This window comes from Lynx rufus, unplaced genomic scaffold (assembly GCF_022079265.1).
Source record: "Lynx rufus isolate CCGP_SWC_20201006 ecotype Redwood Valley unplaced genomic scaffold, mLynRuf1.p SCAF_4, whole genome shotgun sequence".
In the NCBI taxonomy this organism is placed as follows: Eukaryota; Metazoa; Chordata; class Mammalia; order Carnivora; family Felidae; genus Lynx; species Lynx rufus.
In genome coordinates this window covers 65,592,374-65,608,397 of record NW_025814856.1, presented here as the reverse complement: position 1 = coordinate 65,608,397, position 16,024 = coordinate 65,592,374, and the positions used below count along the sequence as shown (strand labels likewise).

At 56.0% G+C, this 16,024-nt stretch overlaps 1 protein-coding gene across 5 annotated transcripts in view; it reads left to right on the top strand.

Moving 5' to 3' along the window:
- The first annotated feature begins 4,590 nt into the window (after positions 1–4,590).
- Positions 4,591–16,024, top strand: part of DDC (dopa decarboxylase) — a 61,987-nt gene continuing 50,553 nt past the window's right edge. For 2 of the 5 annotated variants that reach the window (XM_047096749.1, XM_047096747.1), the window contains exons 1-4: positions 4,591–4,791; positions 7,523–7,636; positions 10,177–10,296; positions 15,818–15,952. In XM_047096749.1, coding sequence (XP_046952705.1) covers positions 4,591–4,791; positions 7,523–7,636; positions 10,177–10,296; positions 15,818–15,952 — 570 coding nt within the window. The remainder of the gene's footprint in view (positions 4,792–7,522; positions 7,637–10,176; positions 10,297–15,817; positions 15,953–16,024) is intronic. The other 3 variants (XM_047096748.1, XM_047096751.1, XM_047096750.1) reach the window with 3 other exon arrangements.

The window sequence follows — 16,024 nt, the reverse complement described above, 5'->3', positions numbered from 1 at the left end:
GGTTCTGGCCAAACCACCATGGCCAAGGCTGATCCGTGGTCTGCGGGGGCTGCTGGGGCCAGAGGAGAGGGAAGCTGAAGTCCAAGGTGAAAAGTCAGGGTCTAGGCTGGGGAAATAGAGTCGTTATTGAGGCTGGAGGGCCCGAGGCTAGGCATGACCTGGACATTAGGGACGAAGGTGGGGGTGGGTCAGGGTTTCTCGGGGGAGGGGCCCGTTGTTCCTGAGCAATTGTCTCTTGTGGCAGATACGTGGTCATGGGCTCATGGTTACAGCTGTCTTAAAGGTAGAGAGTAGGGTACCATATATCATATTTCAAAACCCAAATGTTTAGAGGGCCAGAAGATTTTCCATTCATCTGCTCATGTATTCCTTCATTCATTCCTCACTCAGCAAGCATTTGAGGCCAGGTCACTGGCCCTGGGTCAGTGATTGGTCCTGAGAAAGCAAAAAATCAACAGCTGAGGACTGTGCGTGGAGAAGCCCCAGTTAGCAGCGGATGTCAGGGGAATGAGAAATCACAAAACCAAGCAACCCCTGGCTCAGGCAGGAGGCATGAGGGGCAGCAGGGGGCTCATATCTTCCTGAGTGTGTGGGGCCGGAGATGGGCACTGACCCAGGGGCTGGGGAGTCAGAAGTTCAGGGATAGGCCGGGCTTGTCCGCACACAACACAGCAGGGACGGAGGCAGCCGGCCAGCCCTATGATCGGCTTATGTCCACGGAAGAGCTTCCGAGGGCCAGGAAAGACATGAGACACAAACTCTGTCATTGTCTACACCTCCCAGCCAATATTTGCCCGGCTTGGGGGCATGAAATATCAAACCGCTTCAAAACAAGCACAAGATTCTCTGTGGCTTTGCACTAAGAGCCTTCTGGAGAGATCTCAGGGGGACACAGTTGGCAAGTAAGTGGCAAAACGGCTGGAAAATAGCGACTGGCTCTCATCTTATAGGTGGAAGAGGACGATTTCTTTTGGGGGCGAGCCGGGGTGTGTGTGTCTGTTTTTCCTGAGGCATCTCTTGTTGGCCGTCCGTCTGTGCCATTTCGTTCCCACTGGAAAGGAGCAGCCGATTCTCTGAGAACCGAAGCATCTTTCCCCATCCTTCCCAGGTCCCCGTGCTGGGTCTCCAGCTTGTGCACGTGCCTCCGCTCAGCAGTGCAAGTTCCCCGAACATTTACTTCGCAAGGCGTTTTTCGTAGTCATTCGCCCAGGACGAATCATAAAGGCAAAGATACTGAGATTTGATTACCTAAAAAGTGAAATCCTCATAGTCAGAAGAAAATTACTAGCAAAATTAGGTCAGACAAAAAATGAAGAGAATGTCTGCAAAAGGTATCACCGACCTGAGGCCGAGCCAATTATAGTAGAGCTTTTGCGATGAAATGAACAGGGGTGCCTGGACGGCTCAGTCGGTTACGTGTCTGACTTCAGCTCCATGAGCCGGTCCATGAGTTCGAGGCCCGCATCGGGCTCTGTGCTCACAGCTCGGAGCCTGGAGCCTGCTTCGGATCCTGTGTCTCCCTCTCTCTCTGCCCCTCCCATGCTCATGCTCTGTCTCTCTCTCTCTCCTCAAAAGGAATAAACTGTTGAAAAACAGTCCTTTGAGGTAGTGCTGTTACTGTCACGATTTTTTTTTTAGATGACATTTGCCACTGTGGCACTTTCCACCAGGTAGTGCAGCCAATGACACCTGAGTCAGAGGCCTTTGGCTCTCAATCCTGCCATGTTGGCCAATGGGTTGCACCAACTCTTTCTCCTAAGTCAGGGGAAAATGGGAGCGACCCAAATGTTCACGGTGGAAGTGCATTGTGAATGTAGCACAGACAAGCTGTGAACTACGATACAAGCGTGAGAAATCACATGGTAGAAAAACATGTATCTACATGGGGCATGCGCTCATAATTGCTCAGCAAGAAAGCAAGCTGGCAGAAAGGTCTGCAAATCCATACAGTTTTAGTTGAATTCAAATCATGTCAAGCTGAACTCCTTTGATCCGGGGTAAAAACCAAGTTTTATTCTCTGTGCAGTATTTGAGATAATCAGCCGCTCCCAACGAAAAATGAAGTTCAAAGCCTGCAGGGCCAGGGAATGATAAACCGGAAGATGAAGCTTTGTGGCTTTGCACTCAGAGCCGTTGGAAAGTCTGGCCATGATATTCTGGATGATAAGCAGAACCTTCCTTGGCCCTGAGCTTATGAAACGCAAAGGTGTGCTGGGACTTTGGGCGATCACTGTGGTTTGTTCGCATTCACTCTTGCTAGAACTTGGAACCTTACTTTATATCGCAGTCACTGCCACTCGTTCATTAAGGTAAAAAATATATCCCCAAATGATAACACAGATGAGGGTTTGTTCTAACAATCCATCTTGAAGGGAGCTGGAAACTTCCAACGACATCCGTTGGGCCGCTCACACAGTGGGGAGCACCGTGGAGAGAGCACCAAGGAATGGAAAGGCACCCTCAGACTGACTCACCTCTGCTAAGATGCCCTCCTGGCGCGAACTTTCGTCAGGCCTCTGTGGGCGTCTTCGTTCGTGCTCACTTCGGCTTGCTGAGCCCAGGTTTATCGAGGAATCCTGCTAGCTAGCTCGTCGAGGAATGCTCCACCCTCCATATCTTCTTCCCCCACCCTGGACACCATGCCAACGTGTTCTGAGGAACGTTCCATCTACTTCCTACCTCCCTGTCGGCTGTGAGTCCCCACGTGTCCTGGTGCATTACGAGCTAAGCTCTGTCTCCCTCCCCTGTTGCAGTAGTCTTGAAAAAAATCTTCTTGCGTTTAACAAGTGTCCAGGGAATCATTTCTCTTTACCACCTTTTACCTCATACAAATTGTCAAAAAATAAAAAAAAATAAAAAAAAAATCCACAGACACCCAGCATGGACTGCGGGCAACAATGGAAGAAGTTCTGGAGTTGTGACCCCAGGTTCACCGCTGTGCCGTGTGCAGAGGGCCTAGAATCACCCCCCATCCAGCACTTACTCCCCTGGGCAAGTCAGTCGTGAATTATAAAGCTTTCAACTATGGACGGGATTCAGAAATGCACCCCTTGCTCAGCACACAGTGGTCTCTTGGAAATACAGGGAACGTTCTGGAAGGACATGCATCAGAATTCCGAGCGGCGGGATTCCAGGTGAATAGTTTGCTCTGTGTCATCCCAGTTTCCTGCTTTGATCTCACGTGTGCAAATTCACCTACTTGCTAAAACCCGTCTGTAGTCCCCAAATCAACGCTCCTGGCACTTTTCTGACCGCTCCGAATGCGCATGCGTGTAGCCCGATGACACACTTGAGGTGCTCGGTGTGGTCGTTTCCCGCTGGGGTGACCCGCCCTCCACCTTCGTGTGTCAACCAGGGGTCTGTGTTGTGCGAAACCTTTCGTGTTATTAATGCTTCTGTGTTATTCTTGGTAGTGCCACCGTTTACGAAATGGCTCAGAGAGAAGGTGCTGGAGCTGGGCGTAGGGGTTCTCCATGTGCAAGGTGCCGTGCGCCTTCGGGAGAAAACGCCTGTGTTAGGGAAGCTTCGTTCAGGTATGAGTTACAGAGCAGCTGGCCATGAGTCCAAACTTAGCGAATCAATCAATGTCAAATCCAGTGTCTCTAAGAAACACATAAAGGTGCGTCTGGGTGGCTCAGTTGGTCGAGCGTCCAACTCTTGGTTTCTGCTCAGGTCACGATCCCAGGGTTGTGGGAAGGAGCCAAGAGGAGCCTGCTTAAGATTTCCTCTCTCTCCCTGCTCTCTCTAATAATATATATATATTATATATATATATAATATATATATATATATATATTTCTTATAACATAATTATATAACGTGATGTATTGATTGGTTGACAAATGTGACCCGAGACGCAAGACCCTCACCCTGCGTTTCCCCTCAGGAACGGTCCCGTGTTCTCTAATTCAGTGTCCACGGAGACTTTGTGGAACCTAACTACCACGAGTACCCAGAATCGCCCGCGTTTTACTGACATGGTGAGGGAGGACAGCACTGTGTTTGAGAAGCAGGTTGCATACAGGAGTGCGGTCCCTGCTGGGCTGGCATCGTAAGGAAGCAGACACTAGCTGATGGGAACTTGAGCCCCCTGGGCTCCGGGCCGAGGGCCTGATGTGTGCCGGGAGTGCACCTCCACGCCTTCCTGAGGGGTCGGCATTGCCATGTGTGTCTCTCGTGCAGGCAGAGAGGCTCAGAAGGTTACGCTCGCTTGTCCCTGTCCGCTGGCTCGCAAGGGTCGAGGCCGGACTCGGTGGGTCAGTGGTCGTCATCAAGGTTGGGATGGGCCAGGAAAACGGTGTGTACTTCCCGCCCCTTTCACTGCCGCAGACGATGAAAAGTCGGGAGTGGCTGGCGAGTGGTAGAACCAGCGGTCTGCCGCCGTGTCCAAATCTGGTGGTGCGTCCACCCATCTGGACATGGAGGGAGGTGCTCCCGACCCGGGATCTGGGGGTTTCCATCGCTGCCCAGGCGGTCCTAGCAGTCAGCTTGCTGGTAACTGCCCGACCCCAGTTGAGAGGCCGTCCTGTTTGCTAACTGATTTATTTTCTCTCGCGGTGAAGGTCCTGCCCCTGGCGGAGACCACGCACCATGAACTCAAGCGAATTCCGGAGGAGAGGAAAGGAGATGACGGACTTCGTGGCGGACTACTTGGACGGCATCGAGGGACGCCAGGTCTACCCCGACGTGCAGCCTGGCTACCTTCGGTCGCTGGTCCCCTCTACTGCCCCTGAGGAGCCAGATGCGTTTGAGGACATCATCAATGATGTTGAGAGGATAATCATGCCAGGGGTAAGTGTGTCCCCAAGGCTGGAAGAAGGGAGGGCTAGCCGTGAGGTAGCACCTACTGGGCACGGGGCAGGTCACACGTGCTATCCTCCCCGGTCCTCACAGCCCCCTTGCTGGAGAGAGACTTATCATTTCTACTTTGTAGCTGAGGCAACTGACGCCCAGTGAGGTTAGGCGATCAGCCTGAGGTCACACCGCTAGTAAGCCGTGGAGCCAGGACCGCCACCCAGATGGTGTGGGCTCCGAGGGCAGTGAGTATTCTTCCCCCCCCCCATCCCCCTGTAAGCCCCAGGTCAGGTCCCACCCCGGGCCCCTGGTACGTGCGTGTGAGTCATCCGACCTTTGGAGGACACAGGGCCCTGGTGGCTGTTTTCAAGGAAGTTCAGATTGAAGCATATTCCTAATATTCTTGTGTTTAGCAGACGGCACATATTTATTTCACTGGAGATGTGGGAGGCATCTGTTTCTGTGCAGACCCCTGTCCCCTGAAGCCAGTGCGTCCCAGGGCCACTGACCCGGGGCAGGGCTGCTCCTCAAGACCGAGAGCGCCTCTTTCAGACCTGCTGCTCACTTCTCATTCTCCCAGGGGTTTCCTTTGATATTTGTGCTTGGAGGCAAGTGCAGGATCCCAGATCTCGCCCTGAGGTTGTGCAAACACGCTGAGCCCCTCCAGGGGAGGTGTGGTTAAATGTCAGGCCGAGAGGGCGCTCCTGCCAAATGTGCAAACACCCGGGGGCTGAGCGGCTCAGACAACAGAGGTTTGCTTCTAGGGCTGGGCCAGCGGATTTGATTCTTGGGGGGGATTCTCCCCCAGGCTTGCGGATGGCCGCCTTCTGGGCACATTTTCACCTGGCCTTTCCTCCTTGCCCAGGCCCCGCCTCGGGGTCCAATGGAGCCCTAATTGCGCTCCAGAGGCCCCACTCCTAAGACCATCACAGTGCGTGTTAGGGCTTTGGCACAGGAATCTGGGGGCACAAACATGCCATCCATGGGGAAGGTGGGAGACAGCGGAACGTGAAGTCTTGGTATGAAGGGGGGCGGTCAGTGTGCAGAGCCGCGCTGGGCAGTGCAAGGTCCTGGGTCCCTGGGTGGGATTCCAGCCCTCCCAGTGCTCTGTGCGGTTGCAGGGAAAGGAGGTGAGGTCCGGCGGGGTGGGGGTGGGGGGGACTCCGTCTGCAGGTCTGCAGAGCGAGTGCAGGAACATCCATCTCGGGCGTGGGTGCGAGCTTGAGCTGGGAGGCAAAACAAAGTCATTCCTGTCCTTGGCCAGGTGTCCGGGCCGGCAGGGAGGGCACCCAGGGAGGGGCCTCCATGGGGCACTTATCAGTTGCAAAGGCATTGACTTAAAAGAGAACATAGTAGCATTAGGTTAATTTCTTTCCTGGCCCGGAGTGTTTCCTTCTTCTGATTCTTCAAAGAAATGAAAATGTTTTCCGGGCCCCTAAAATTTTCGTGGAGCCTGGACACTGGGCCCGTCTCAGCACCACCACCAGCCTCGGTCGCCTGACCGCCACCACCCACCCCCAGGCTGGGGCTGTGCTCAGCTTCTCACTCGCTCCAGACCATCCACCGTCTTTCACCGTCCCGCCGGCTGGCTTCTCCGTGGCTCTGCTGAGAGCCCCCGGCCACCCCTGCCCCCACCCCAGGCTGAATCGCCTCGTTCTCCCCGGGCTCCTGCTGCTCGTGTCCATCCCTCCACCCCTCAGCGCTCCAGGCGCGTCCCCGCTGCCCCCTCGTCCTCCTCAGGTGCTTGCCTGCGCTCAGCATGCAGACGTGGGGTGGCCTTGGTGGCTGTGGGACCGGTCTTAAGTCCCCAGGAGTCTGCACAAATCCTGTCGGCCGCTCCCAGTTCTCTGAGAGCTCCTGGGCAGCGACCTGCCCGATCAGGGGGTCTCTTGTGTCACGGGGGACCCTGTGGCCAGTTAGTAACTAGTTCCTTAAGGAAACGGGGTTTGCATTTTGCCTCAGACCACGAAAGTGACTCGTGTTGACAGAACACCTCCTCCACCTTTGGGGGTTCGGAGGCAGGCCACGAGAAGGGTAGAGGCGGAAACGCCCCGGTACTCCTTTTGTTTCCACCTGAGGGGGTGTTGGGGGCTCTGAGAGGGGCGGTCACCGGCCTGGGGTAACCCAGAAAATCCGACCGGCCGCCCGATTTGCAGTCCTGGGCACTTTCAACATCCCTGCATTTGCCGCGGGCTGGATGGGGCGGTGCTGGGGTTGGGGGCGGCTGGGGGGCTGGGTCATGTCTCCTGGACACTGATAAAGAGGTGACAACCCCAAGTAGAGACTCCGTGACAATCCCTAGGGGTACAGGGCGTCTTGAGGGCTTTATTCTTTCTGTTGTCGCATGACAGGCATGTCAGCAACAAGAACAAATTAAAGATGCAAGAAGGGCCCCTCCCCCATCTTCTTCCCAAACTCTGGGGTATTCCCAGCCAGTCCTGCACGCCCGCCCCTAGATGTCCCCACTCCCAGTGGCCTTGCTGAGCCCCGGCTCCCCTGATGGGACGTGCCCTTGCACATCTGCTCCCCTCTCCCTGACACCTCGGCCCCGGGCCCCCCCAGCAAGGCTGGAACAGAAGAGACGAGGGGTACAGGGGTGATGGAGCCATGGCTGCTGGAGGGGGCGGCTTGCGTCGGAGACGGAGGAGGAGGGGGGCCAGCTGAAGAATCCTGGAAATGAGGGGCCCTGGGTCCTCCTCACGCGGGGCTGGGCTCTGTCTCCACGCAGGTGACGCACTGGCACAGCCCCTACTTCTTTGCCTACTTCCCCTCGGCCAACTCGTACCCGGCCATGCTCGCGGACATGCTGTGCGGGGCCATCGGCTGCATCGGCTTCTCCTGGGTGAGCTCGGGGGGCTCCTGGGGGCCTCCTGGCAGTGGTGAGGGATCTGCCGTGGGGACCAGCCACCTGTGGGGAGCGGAGAAGGATCCAGCCCTGGACAGAGTGACCCCTAAGGGACTTAGGGACACAGGGAGATACAGCCTCTTTTCCCGGAAGGGTGGCTGTAGGAATTCAAACTGCAACCCAGACCCTGGAAGTGTCTGCAGCCCAAGCCTGGGAATCTGCATTCTGCCAAGCATCCCAGAGCATTTCCGTGAACTCTGCAGCCGCCGGGGTCCTGGCCCATCTGTTGGCAGCCAGGGCTGCCGTGCCTGGAGACGGCCCCTCCAGCCCATCACAAGTGGGCAGCGACACAGGCAGGTGGCCCTGGAAATGGGGCCAGCCCCGGCCTCCATGCCAGCTGTCCCAAGGCCCCCATATCTGGGGACAGAATGCCAGCAGAGCGGCGGGGCCGGCTCTTGCCTGTGGCTCCCTGCCCCCAGCCCCGGAGCTGCTGGAAGGATTCAGCTAGAGCCGTGCGCTGACTGCCTCAGGGGCCCCGGGCTGCCCACACCAGGCTGACATCTTCCAAGGTCAGGGTCTTCCGTTGGCCTTCTGGGTCCAGAGTGCCACCTGGCTCGTGCCTTGCAGCTGAGTGGACACATGGGCGCTGACTCGTGCCGGACTTGGCCTTGAGCATGTGAAGGAGGTGTTAGTTTGCGAATGAGCCGGGCCAAGCAGCAGGACCCAGCACCTGCCGGCTCGCCACTCCGGCAGGCTTGCTGTTTAGACAGGGGCGTCCGTCCATCCGGAGTTGCTGGGGGAGGAAGTCAGCCGCCCAGGAAGGATTGCGGGGGAGCCATCCCTGGCTCCCCTGCCGGGGGTCTCTGGACCGTCCCTCCGCAGGTGCCCCGAGGCCTTCCTCTGCCCCCGGGACAGCAGCCTGGGCACTGACAGGGTGGCCTCGGTGCCCTCCCTGTATCTCTGCCGAGCACACCCCCTTCTGAGGGACGCCTTCTCTTATTAGATGCTGCAGCAGATTTCATTTCCCTCTGCCAGTCCAGAGTCATCGTGTCCCTTCTGGGTGACTCGGCATCTAGCCCATTGCGTGTGCTCTTTCTGAGGACACTCTGGTTTCTCTGGAAGCTTGGAGAACCGCCTCCCTGTCCCTCGCCTGTACTGGCCAGGACACGGGTTCCTCAGTGAGTGCAGGTTCCCAAGCCTGGAGCTGGTCGTAGCTGGGATGGGGTAGGACCTCCCCCGGGGCTGACCAGCTGGCTGTCACCAGCCGTGCATCATGGTGTGCACGTGGCCCTGGCACCCCAGTGAGACCCACCTGGCGAGAGGTGCTCCGTGCATCCTCGGTGGAAACCAGGCCAACCTGCCCCATCCCCTGTGCAATGACAGGGGACAGTCCGGAATAGTAGAGCACCAGCTCGAGCTCCTAAAAGGCAAGGTCAGCGACCTGCCCCCAGGGGCTCCCAGAGGACACGGGCCACCTAGAACCCACCTCCCCGACTCCGTCCAGTCTCACCGCACTCACTTGTGACTACGGAGGAGGGTCCACCGGTGCATCTTTCTAGATCCTTCTGTAAATACACAGATAACTAAACGGGGACACACGAGGTGCTGGTGGAATGCAGCACAGGACGGTAGGGGCATTATGGGCTCTGCCTTCCTTCCCGGCCATTCTCCCAGGAGTCCTGGGCAGAGAGCACATGTTTGACGCTCATCCAGGCTTTTGAATAGCATCTGGGACTGGACCTTTTTTTTTAATGTTTATTTCTTTTTGACAGAGAGAGAGAGGGGGGGGGAGAGAGAGGGAGAGCGTGTGTGCACGAGCGGGGGAGGGGCAGAGAGAGAGGGAGACACAGAATCCGAAGCAGGCTCGAGGCTCTAGGCTCTGAGCTGTCAGCACAAAGCCCGACTCGGGGCTTGAACCCATGAGCCATGAGATCATGACCTGAGCCGAAGTCGGACGCTCAACCAATTGAGCCACCCAGGTGCCCCCGGGGCAGGGGCACTAAACCCATCTGCTCCCGAAATTCTGCAAGACTGGGCCCCTTGCTCTGACGCCAGCCTCTAGAGATTTGTGGCAGAGAAGGGTGGGTGAGAGGGGGTGACGTCCCCAGGGAGCCGAGTCTGTGGGTGGAGGACGGTGAGGTCACCGAGAGGGCCACGCAAACCCTTGTCCCTCCTGGGGCACCTCTGGGATCTGGGGAGCGTGGCTGCGTCCGTCCTTCCAGGGCGAGACAGAACAGGGGTGTGGCGTGTGACGTGGCCAGGGTGGCCCTCGGTGGTGCTTCAGAGCTGGCAGCGTGAGGGGTCCCGCTGTGGTGCTCACTCCGGGGGTCCCCGTCTCGGCTGGGCTGCCTCTTCTGCCCGGAACTGCCAGCGGGGAGAGCACAGTAATCCCGCCCAGAGACGGGCCTTTTGAAAATGCTGAAGGCTGTTGTGAAACCGATAGCGTCCAAGGGACAGAAGTGAGGAAGCGGGCCGCCTCGCGTCCCCATGGGTCACGGGCCGGCCGGTGGCTGATTCCTTTCCTCCCGCCCCGCTAGGCCGCGAGTCCGGCGTGCACGGAGCTGGAGACGGTGATGATGGACTGGCTGGGGAAGATGCTGAAGCTGCCAGAGGCATTTTTGGCCGGGGAAGCGGGCGAAGGGGGTGGAGTGATCCAGGTAAGGCGGCGGGGGAGGGGCGTCCAGCGTTCCGGGGGGGCTTGGGCTCCACGCCGGGGCCACAGCTGCAGGTGGACGAGAGAGGCCCTTGAACTTCCCGTGCGTCCTCGGACGCCTCCTGGAGAACCAGCATGGCTGAGCCCTTAGGAGCCCTCTGGATCTGGATTTGGGTCCCGGCGGTGTCTGTCACTCCCTCCCCCAGGCTCGGTGGATGGAACAGGGGCGGCCCCTGAACACGAGCGGAGGCTCGCGCAGCGTTCCAGGTGCCTGTCACCAGGCCTGAGCCCTCTGCGGGCATCAGCTCGTCTGATCCTACAAAAGCCTGGGAATCGGGCTGTTTTAACGCCCTTTTACAGGCCGGGGGACTGAGGCGTAGACCCGCAGGTGACTTGCCCGCCGGCCCCTGCCGGGAAGTCCCGGAGCCGGGGTCTGAGCCCACGTCTGCCGTGGAGCCGTGACCTCCACCACCGCTGAGCGCCGTCCTCCGGGCGGTGAGTGCAGCCGTGACCACGTCCTTCCAAGGCTCCTAGAAACCACTACATCAGTGAGAGCCGAGGTTCCCCGAAGATGCTGCCTTTGTTCCGTACCCTCTAATTCGTTCTCCCCATTGGACAAGTACCACTGACAGCGACCATGTGCCGGGGCGTGCCTCGAGGACATGACGGGTGCAAGTGACAGTCAGAGGTCTGTCCCACCAGGAGCCTCAGGGCAGATGCCACAGAGGAGACATGGGTTTTGGGCTTTTCTTATTTCCTAGCCTGGACCATGGACTCTGTGGAAGCCACCACCCTCCCTGACTTCATTTTCCTCCGGTCAAGTGCCCGGTCGTGAGATTGAGAATTGAGAGTCAGTTATGGCAGCTGCTATTCTGCCCAGCGGCCCACGGAGACACGGAGACACGGGGGCATGTGTGGGCAGTCAGCCGCTCACGTGGCCAAAGTCGCGTAGGAAGCAAGGGGTCCTGGGACCGCCCACCCAGATGGGGGCTTCTGACCTTCCGCGTGTCAGTTTTCGTTTGCTGCTGTAAATTTTGTTAGCTCCAAACGGCACAGACCTATTATCTTACAATTCTTTTTTTTTTTTAATGTTGATTTATTTTTTGAGAGAGATAGAGCATGAGCGGGGGAGGGGCAGAGAGAGAGGGAGACACAGAATCTGAAACAGGCTCCAGGCTCTGAGCTGTCAGCACCGAGCCCGACGCGGGGCTCGAACTCACAGACGGCGAGATCATGACCTGAGCCGAAGTCGGGCTTTGTGCTGACAGCGCAGAGCCTGCTTGGGGTTCTCCTCTCTCTCTCTCTCTCTCTCTCTCTCTCTGCCCCTCCCCGACTCCCTCTGTCTCTGTCTCTCTCAAACTTAACAAACTTAACAAAATAATAATACTGTACATGACTTACATTGTATCAAATCGTTCCCTTTATCAATAACACGTCAGAAAATACTCTTTTAGGTCAAGGGGTGACAATATTCTAAAAAGATTATCAGCTTCCTCCTGGGGCTGTCCGGGCTGAGTCCAAATTCAGGATTCATGCTCCACCAAAAAAATCAAAATAAAACAAAAATAAAGAGTGTTTCTGGGGTGTCAGATCTTACAACCAAAGCCATTTCTCATTCCCCTCCTTTCAGCTGTCCAAGATGATTCTCGTAATTTGATACTTCTCACCAAGCTTACAAATACCCCGTAATCTCAGGCGTGCCCTTCACACTAATAGCAGCTTTTTGCCAAATGCCCACTATGACCTATACTTATTCCTTGGGCTTCATGTGATCTTTTTTCAACCTCCAAGGGGTGGTGAGGGTTGCTTGCTTTGTTTACTGCAGACATTACTTTTTTGAACGTTTCTTTCTTTTGAGAGAGAGAAAGAGAGGGCGAGCAGGGGAGGGGCAGAGGGAGGGAGAGAGAGAGAATCCCGAGCAGGCTCCACGCTGTCAGCACGGAGCCTGTTCGAGCAGAGCTCGAACTAGCAAACTGTGAGCCGAAATCAAGAGTCAGATGCGTGAAGGACTGAGCCACCCAGGCGCCCCAGAGCGTGGATGGCTTTAGTGATGACTTTTTTCATAGGCGAGGAAGCTGGGGCCAAGAATGGGGGCGTGTGGTGTCCTAGGGCACAAGCTCGCCAGAGACAAGGCTAGGATAATGGCGGGCTGGACCGTTTGCTTGGGTCAGAGTCTCCAGAGGTGTGCATGCTGGCCTGGGTTCAGTCTTTCCATGATCTCTACTTTAAAGACCGTGAGACCCTGGCAATCCCAACATTGCTTGGGGCTAATCCCGGCATCTCTCTGCCCTTGGAGTCAAGTCCTCTTTGGAGCCCAAGTTTTGCAGAATGGAAGCAGACACCCGCGTGTGTTTGCAGCAGGAGGCAACTGACAAGGTTGATTGTCTGTAATTTGTGAGGCCCCGGGGAGCACCCTAGCTTGGTGACAGCCGTGGGGCTGGGCTGCGGGGGGAGGCTGCACCCAGCCCCCCCCCCCCCCCCCACCGAGCCACAATCCCAGCTACTAGATGTCCACGCGGTGACAGGCAACAGAGTCAGACGGCAAGTCGTCATGTGAGCTGCCCAAACCGGGCTGGAAAATGGTCTCTTAATTGGGTTTGAAAGCTCTTGTGGAAGAAAAGCCAATGCCTCGCCGTGTGCGGGGTGACACTTGAAAGGACATTTCTGGTCCCAGCGTCGGCTGTCACAGCATCTCTCTCTGCCGCGTAGCCGGCTTGCCATGGCAACTTTTGTCCGCTGCAGGGAAGAGGTGTCATTACGCGGCCCGAGCCCCGGAACAGACCCCCGGCTTTCTGCCCGCTCCTCCCTCCGTTGGCTTCCCACAAAGGGCCAGAAATCTGCTCGAATTCCTGATCCACGGCAGGAGCTGGAACATGTGGGCTGCCCTGGGCCTCTGAGCTCGGGACTCCTCACTGGCAATTTCTCCCGTTGGGCAATTTGTGTGTTCAGTCACTTTCGGCAGCGTGGAGGGGGGGACTTTTGTCTCAGCGCAAGGACGGAGAAGAAAGGCGACCCCAGGAGGAATCCGGTTGGTGATTCAAAGCCTTTCATTAGCATGTGGCTCAGGGGAGAACAGAGGTTGCGGGGAAGGTGCGTTTCAAGGCCTCAGGCAGAGGGTGGCACACAGGGAGGGGGCTGTGATCCCACGTGAGTGTTGGGGACAGAACCAGGCAGATGGATTCCAGCACCCGGACGCCGTGCCTTTCAAAAAGCTTTGCGCGGTCCACTTCGGACGCAGAGTAGACACTGGACCCAGGAGACACACGCCGTGGGGCACAGGAGGAAGCCCCCCACCCTGGAGCGGGAGACCCCGTGCCTGCTTTCAGGGAGCTTGGATTCCCTGCTTCTGCTGATCTAGCATCGCCAGCCCATGTTGACTGTTGATTTCGGCTCAGGTCAGGATCTCACGGTTCGTGAGTTCGAGCCCTGCGTCCTGCCCTGCACTGACAGCATGGAGCCTGCTTCAAATTCTCTGTCTCCCTCTCTCTCTGCCCCTCCTCCCCCCTCTCAAAATAAATAAACAAACTTAAAAAAATACTACAATAAAATGACCGCTGGTGACAATATGGCCCGAAGAAATGTAAAACCCACCCGAGAGGCCGGGTTAAGAAGATTGTATGTGTATATTTGAGTCCATGCATTTGAGCGGCAAAACTCCGAGTAAATGTATTTATGTTCGAACTTCACCTGTCTCCCCGGAGGATCTGAATTGGCTTAAAAGAATAAGTAAAAGCATTGAAATGGTAAAATAGAACAGGAAATCGGGTCAGCGAAGGGAAATGAGGATAAAAGGAAGTTAGCGGGGGAAGTTGGCCTAATTATTTTATTGTGTATTTCTCTGCAAAATTCTCAAATCTTACAAATCTCTCATAGTCGACCCAGATCTACCTTCTTTTATTTTTTTTTCCTTTCTAACATTAATACTGTTCAATTTGTTGGTTTCCTCTAGGATTTACTTAAGAGGTGGAGATTATGAGCAGTAGATGGGGAGGCATCGCTTCTAAATGTGGGGAGGCCCCCGTCCCCCTGCCACTTGCTAGAAGTTAGTTCCCCTCTTTCTTAGCATCCATTGTCCCACCTGACAATGACTGAATTTAAAAACAAGGTTCTACCAGGGCACCTGGGTGGCTCAGTCGGCTAAGCGTCTGACATTGGCTCAGATCATGATCTCACAGTTCGTGGGTTCGAGCCCCACGTCGGTCTCTCTGCTGTCAGCAGGGAGCCCACTTCAGATCTTCCGTCTCCCTGTCTCTCTGCCTCTCCCCCACTCACGCTCTCTGCCTCTCAAACATTAAAAAAATTTTTTTTAAATACATAAAAATAAAAACAGGGTTATTTTGCAAATTCTGCGGAACAGCATGGCGGGTGCTGAGTCCGTGTTATCTTTAACCCACTTGCAGCCCCCAAGGAGTGAAGACTGAGCCTTTCTTTAGTTCTTTGCCAGGGTAAGTTGTTGCATTAGTCCGCTGGGCCGCCCTAACACAACACCACGGACCGGCAGCTTTAACAATAGACATTTATTGTGTCCCAGTCCCGCAGGCTGGAAGTCGCCATCAGCGAGTGGGGAGCCATGGTGCCTCCTGATGCCTCTCTCCCTGGCTTGTAGAAGGCCGTCTCCTCCCCGTGTCCTCCCATGGCCTTTTCTCTGTGTGCGTGAATGTCTGGTGGCCTATGAGGACACCAGTCGGACCTTTCAACCTAACGACATCTTCAGATGCCTTATCTCCAAATACGGTTACATTCTGGCGGACTCGGGGTGAGGGCTTCAGCGTGCTGGATTGGGAAGGACGTAACGAACCCTGTGACATTAGTAACCAAGGGAGCACCTCCGAGGGCATTTCTGAATCTGGAGGGAAAGGCATCCCATTTTGTAAACCAATACAAGTTTCTCTGCGTGAGTGGTTGTGAGTGGCTGGGCTGAGTGGCCGGTACCCTGAGTCCCGGTCTCCTCCTCTGGTGGACGTAGGACCAGCCCTCATTGGCCAGCCTGGGAGAACTCCATGGAAAAATGCATGCAAAGTGGGTCTTGCACTTGCTGCGAGCTGAGTGCTCGGAAGGGCCGGCCAACAGATTACATAAAATAGACAAAGCAATGAATGATAAAGCTGAATGAATCTTAAGACCTGCGGGCTGGGGGCATCTGGGTGGCTCAGTCGGTTAAGCGTCCGACTTCGGCTCAGGTCATGATCTCACAGTCTGTGAGTTCAAGCCCCGCGTAGGGCTCTGTGCTGACAGCCCAGAGCCCGGAGCCTGCTTCAGATTCTGTGTCTCCCTCTCCCTCTCTCTGCCCCTCCCGGCTCACGCTCTGTCTCTCTCTCTCTCTCTCAAATGTAAATAAAAAAATAAAAAAAGAACTGAAATGATTGTCACAGGTTGTTCCGATCTTTCCTGGGCGAAGGAGGATAAGCTTTGCAATTTCAGACTCCTCTTTTAAGAACAGTATGGACAATAATGTCTCCCAGCAGTTTAGAGATTGATTTCTTAGCTGCACTTTGAAGCTCATTTCGACCCTTTCTTTGATCTAGGGAAGTGCCAGTGAGGCCACTCTGATGGCCCTGCTGGCCGCTCGAACCAAAGTGACCCGCCGCCTGCAGGCCGCCTCCCCCGGGCTGACGCAGGGCGCCATCACGGAAAAGCTAGTGGCTTACTCATCGGATCAGGTGAGTGTGTTGGCTGAGCGTGTTGGTCCAAAGGCCCCCTGAGTCTCCAAGATCTGAATGTCTTGTTGAAGG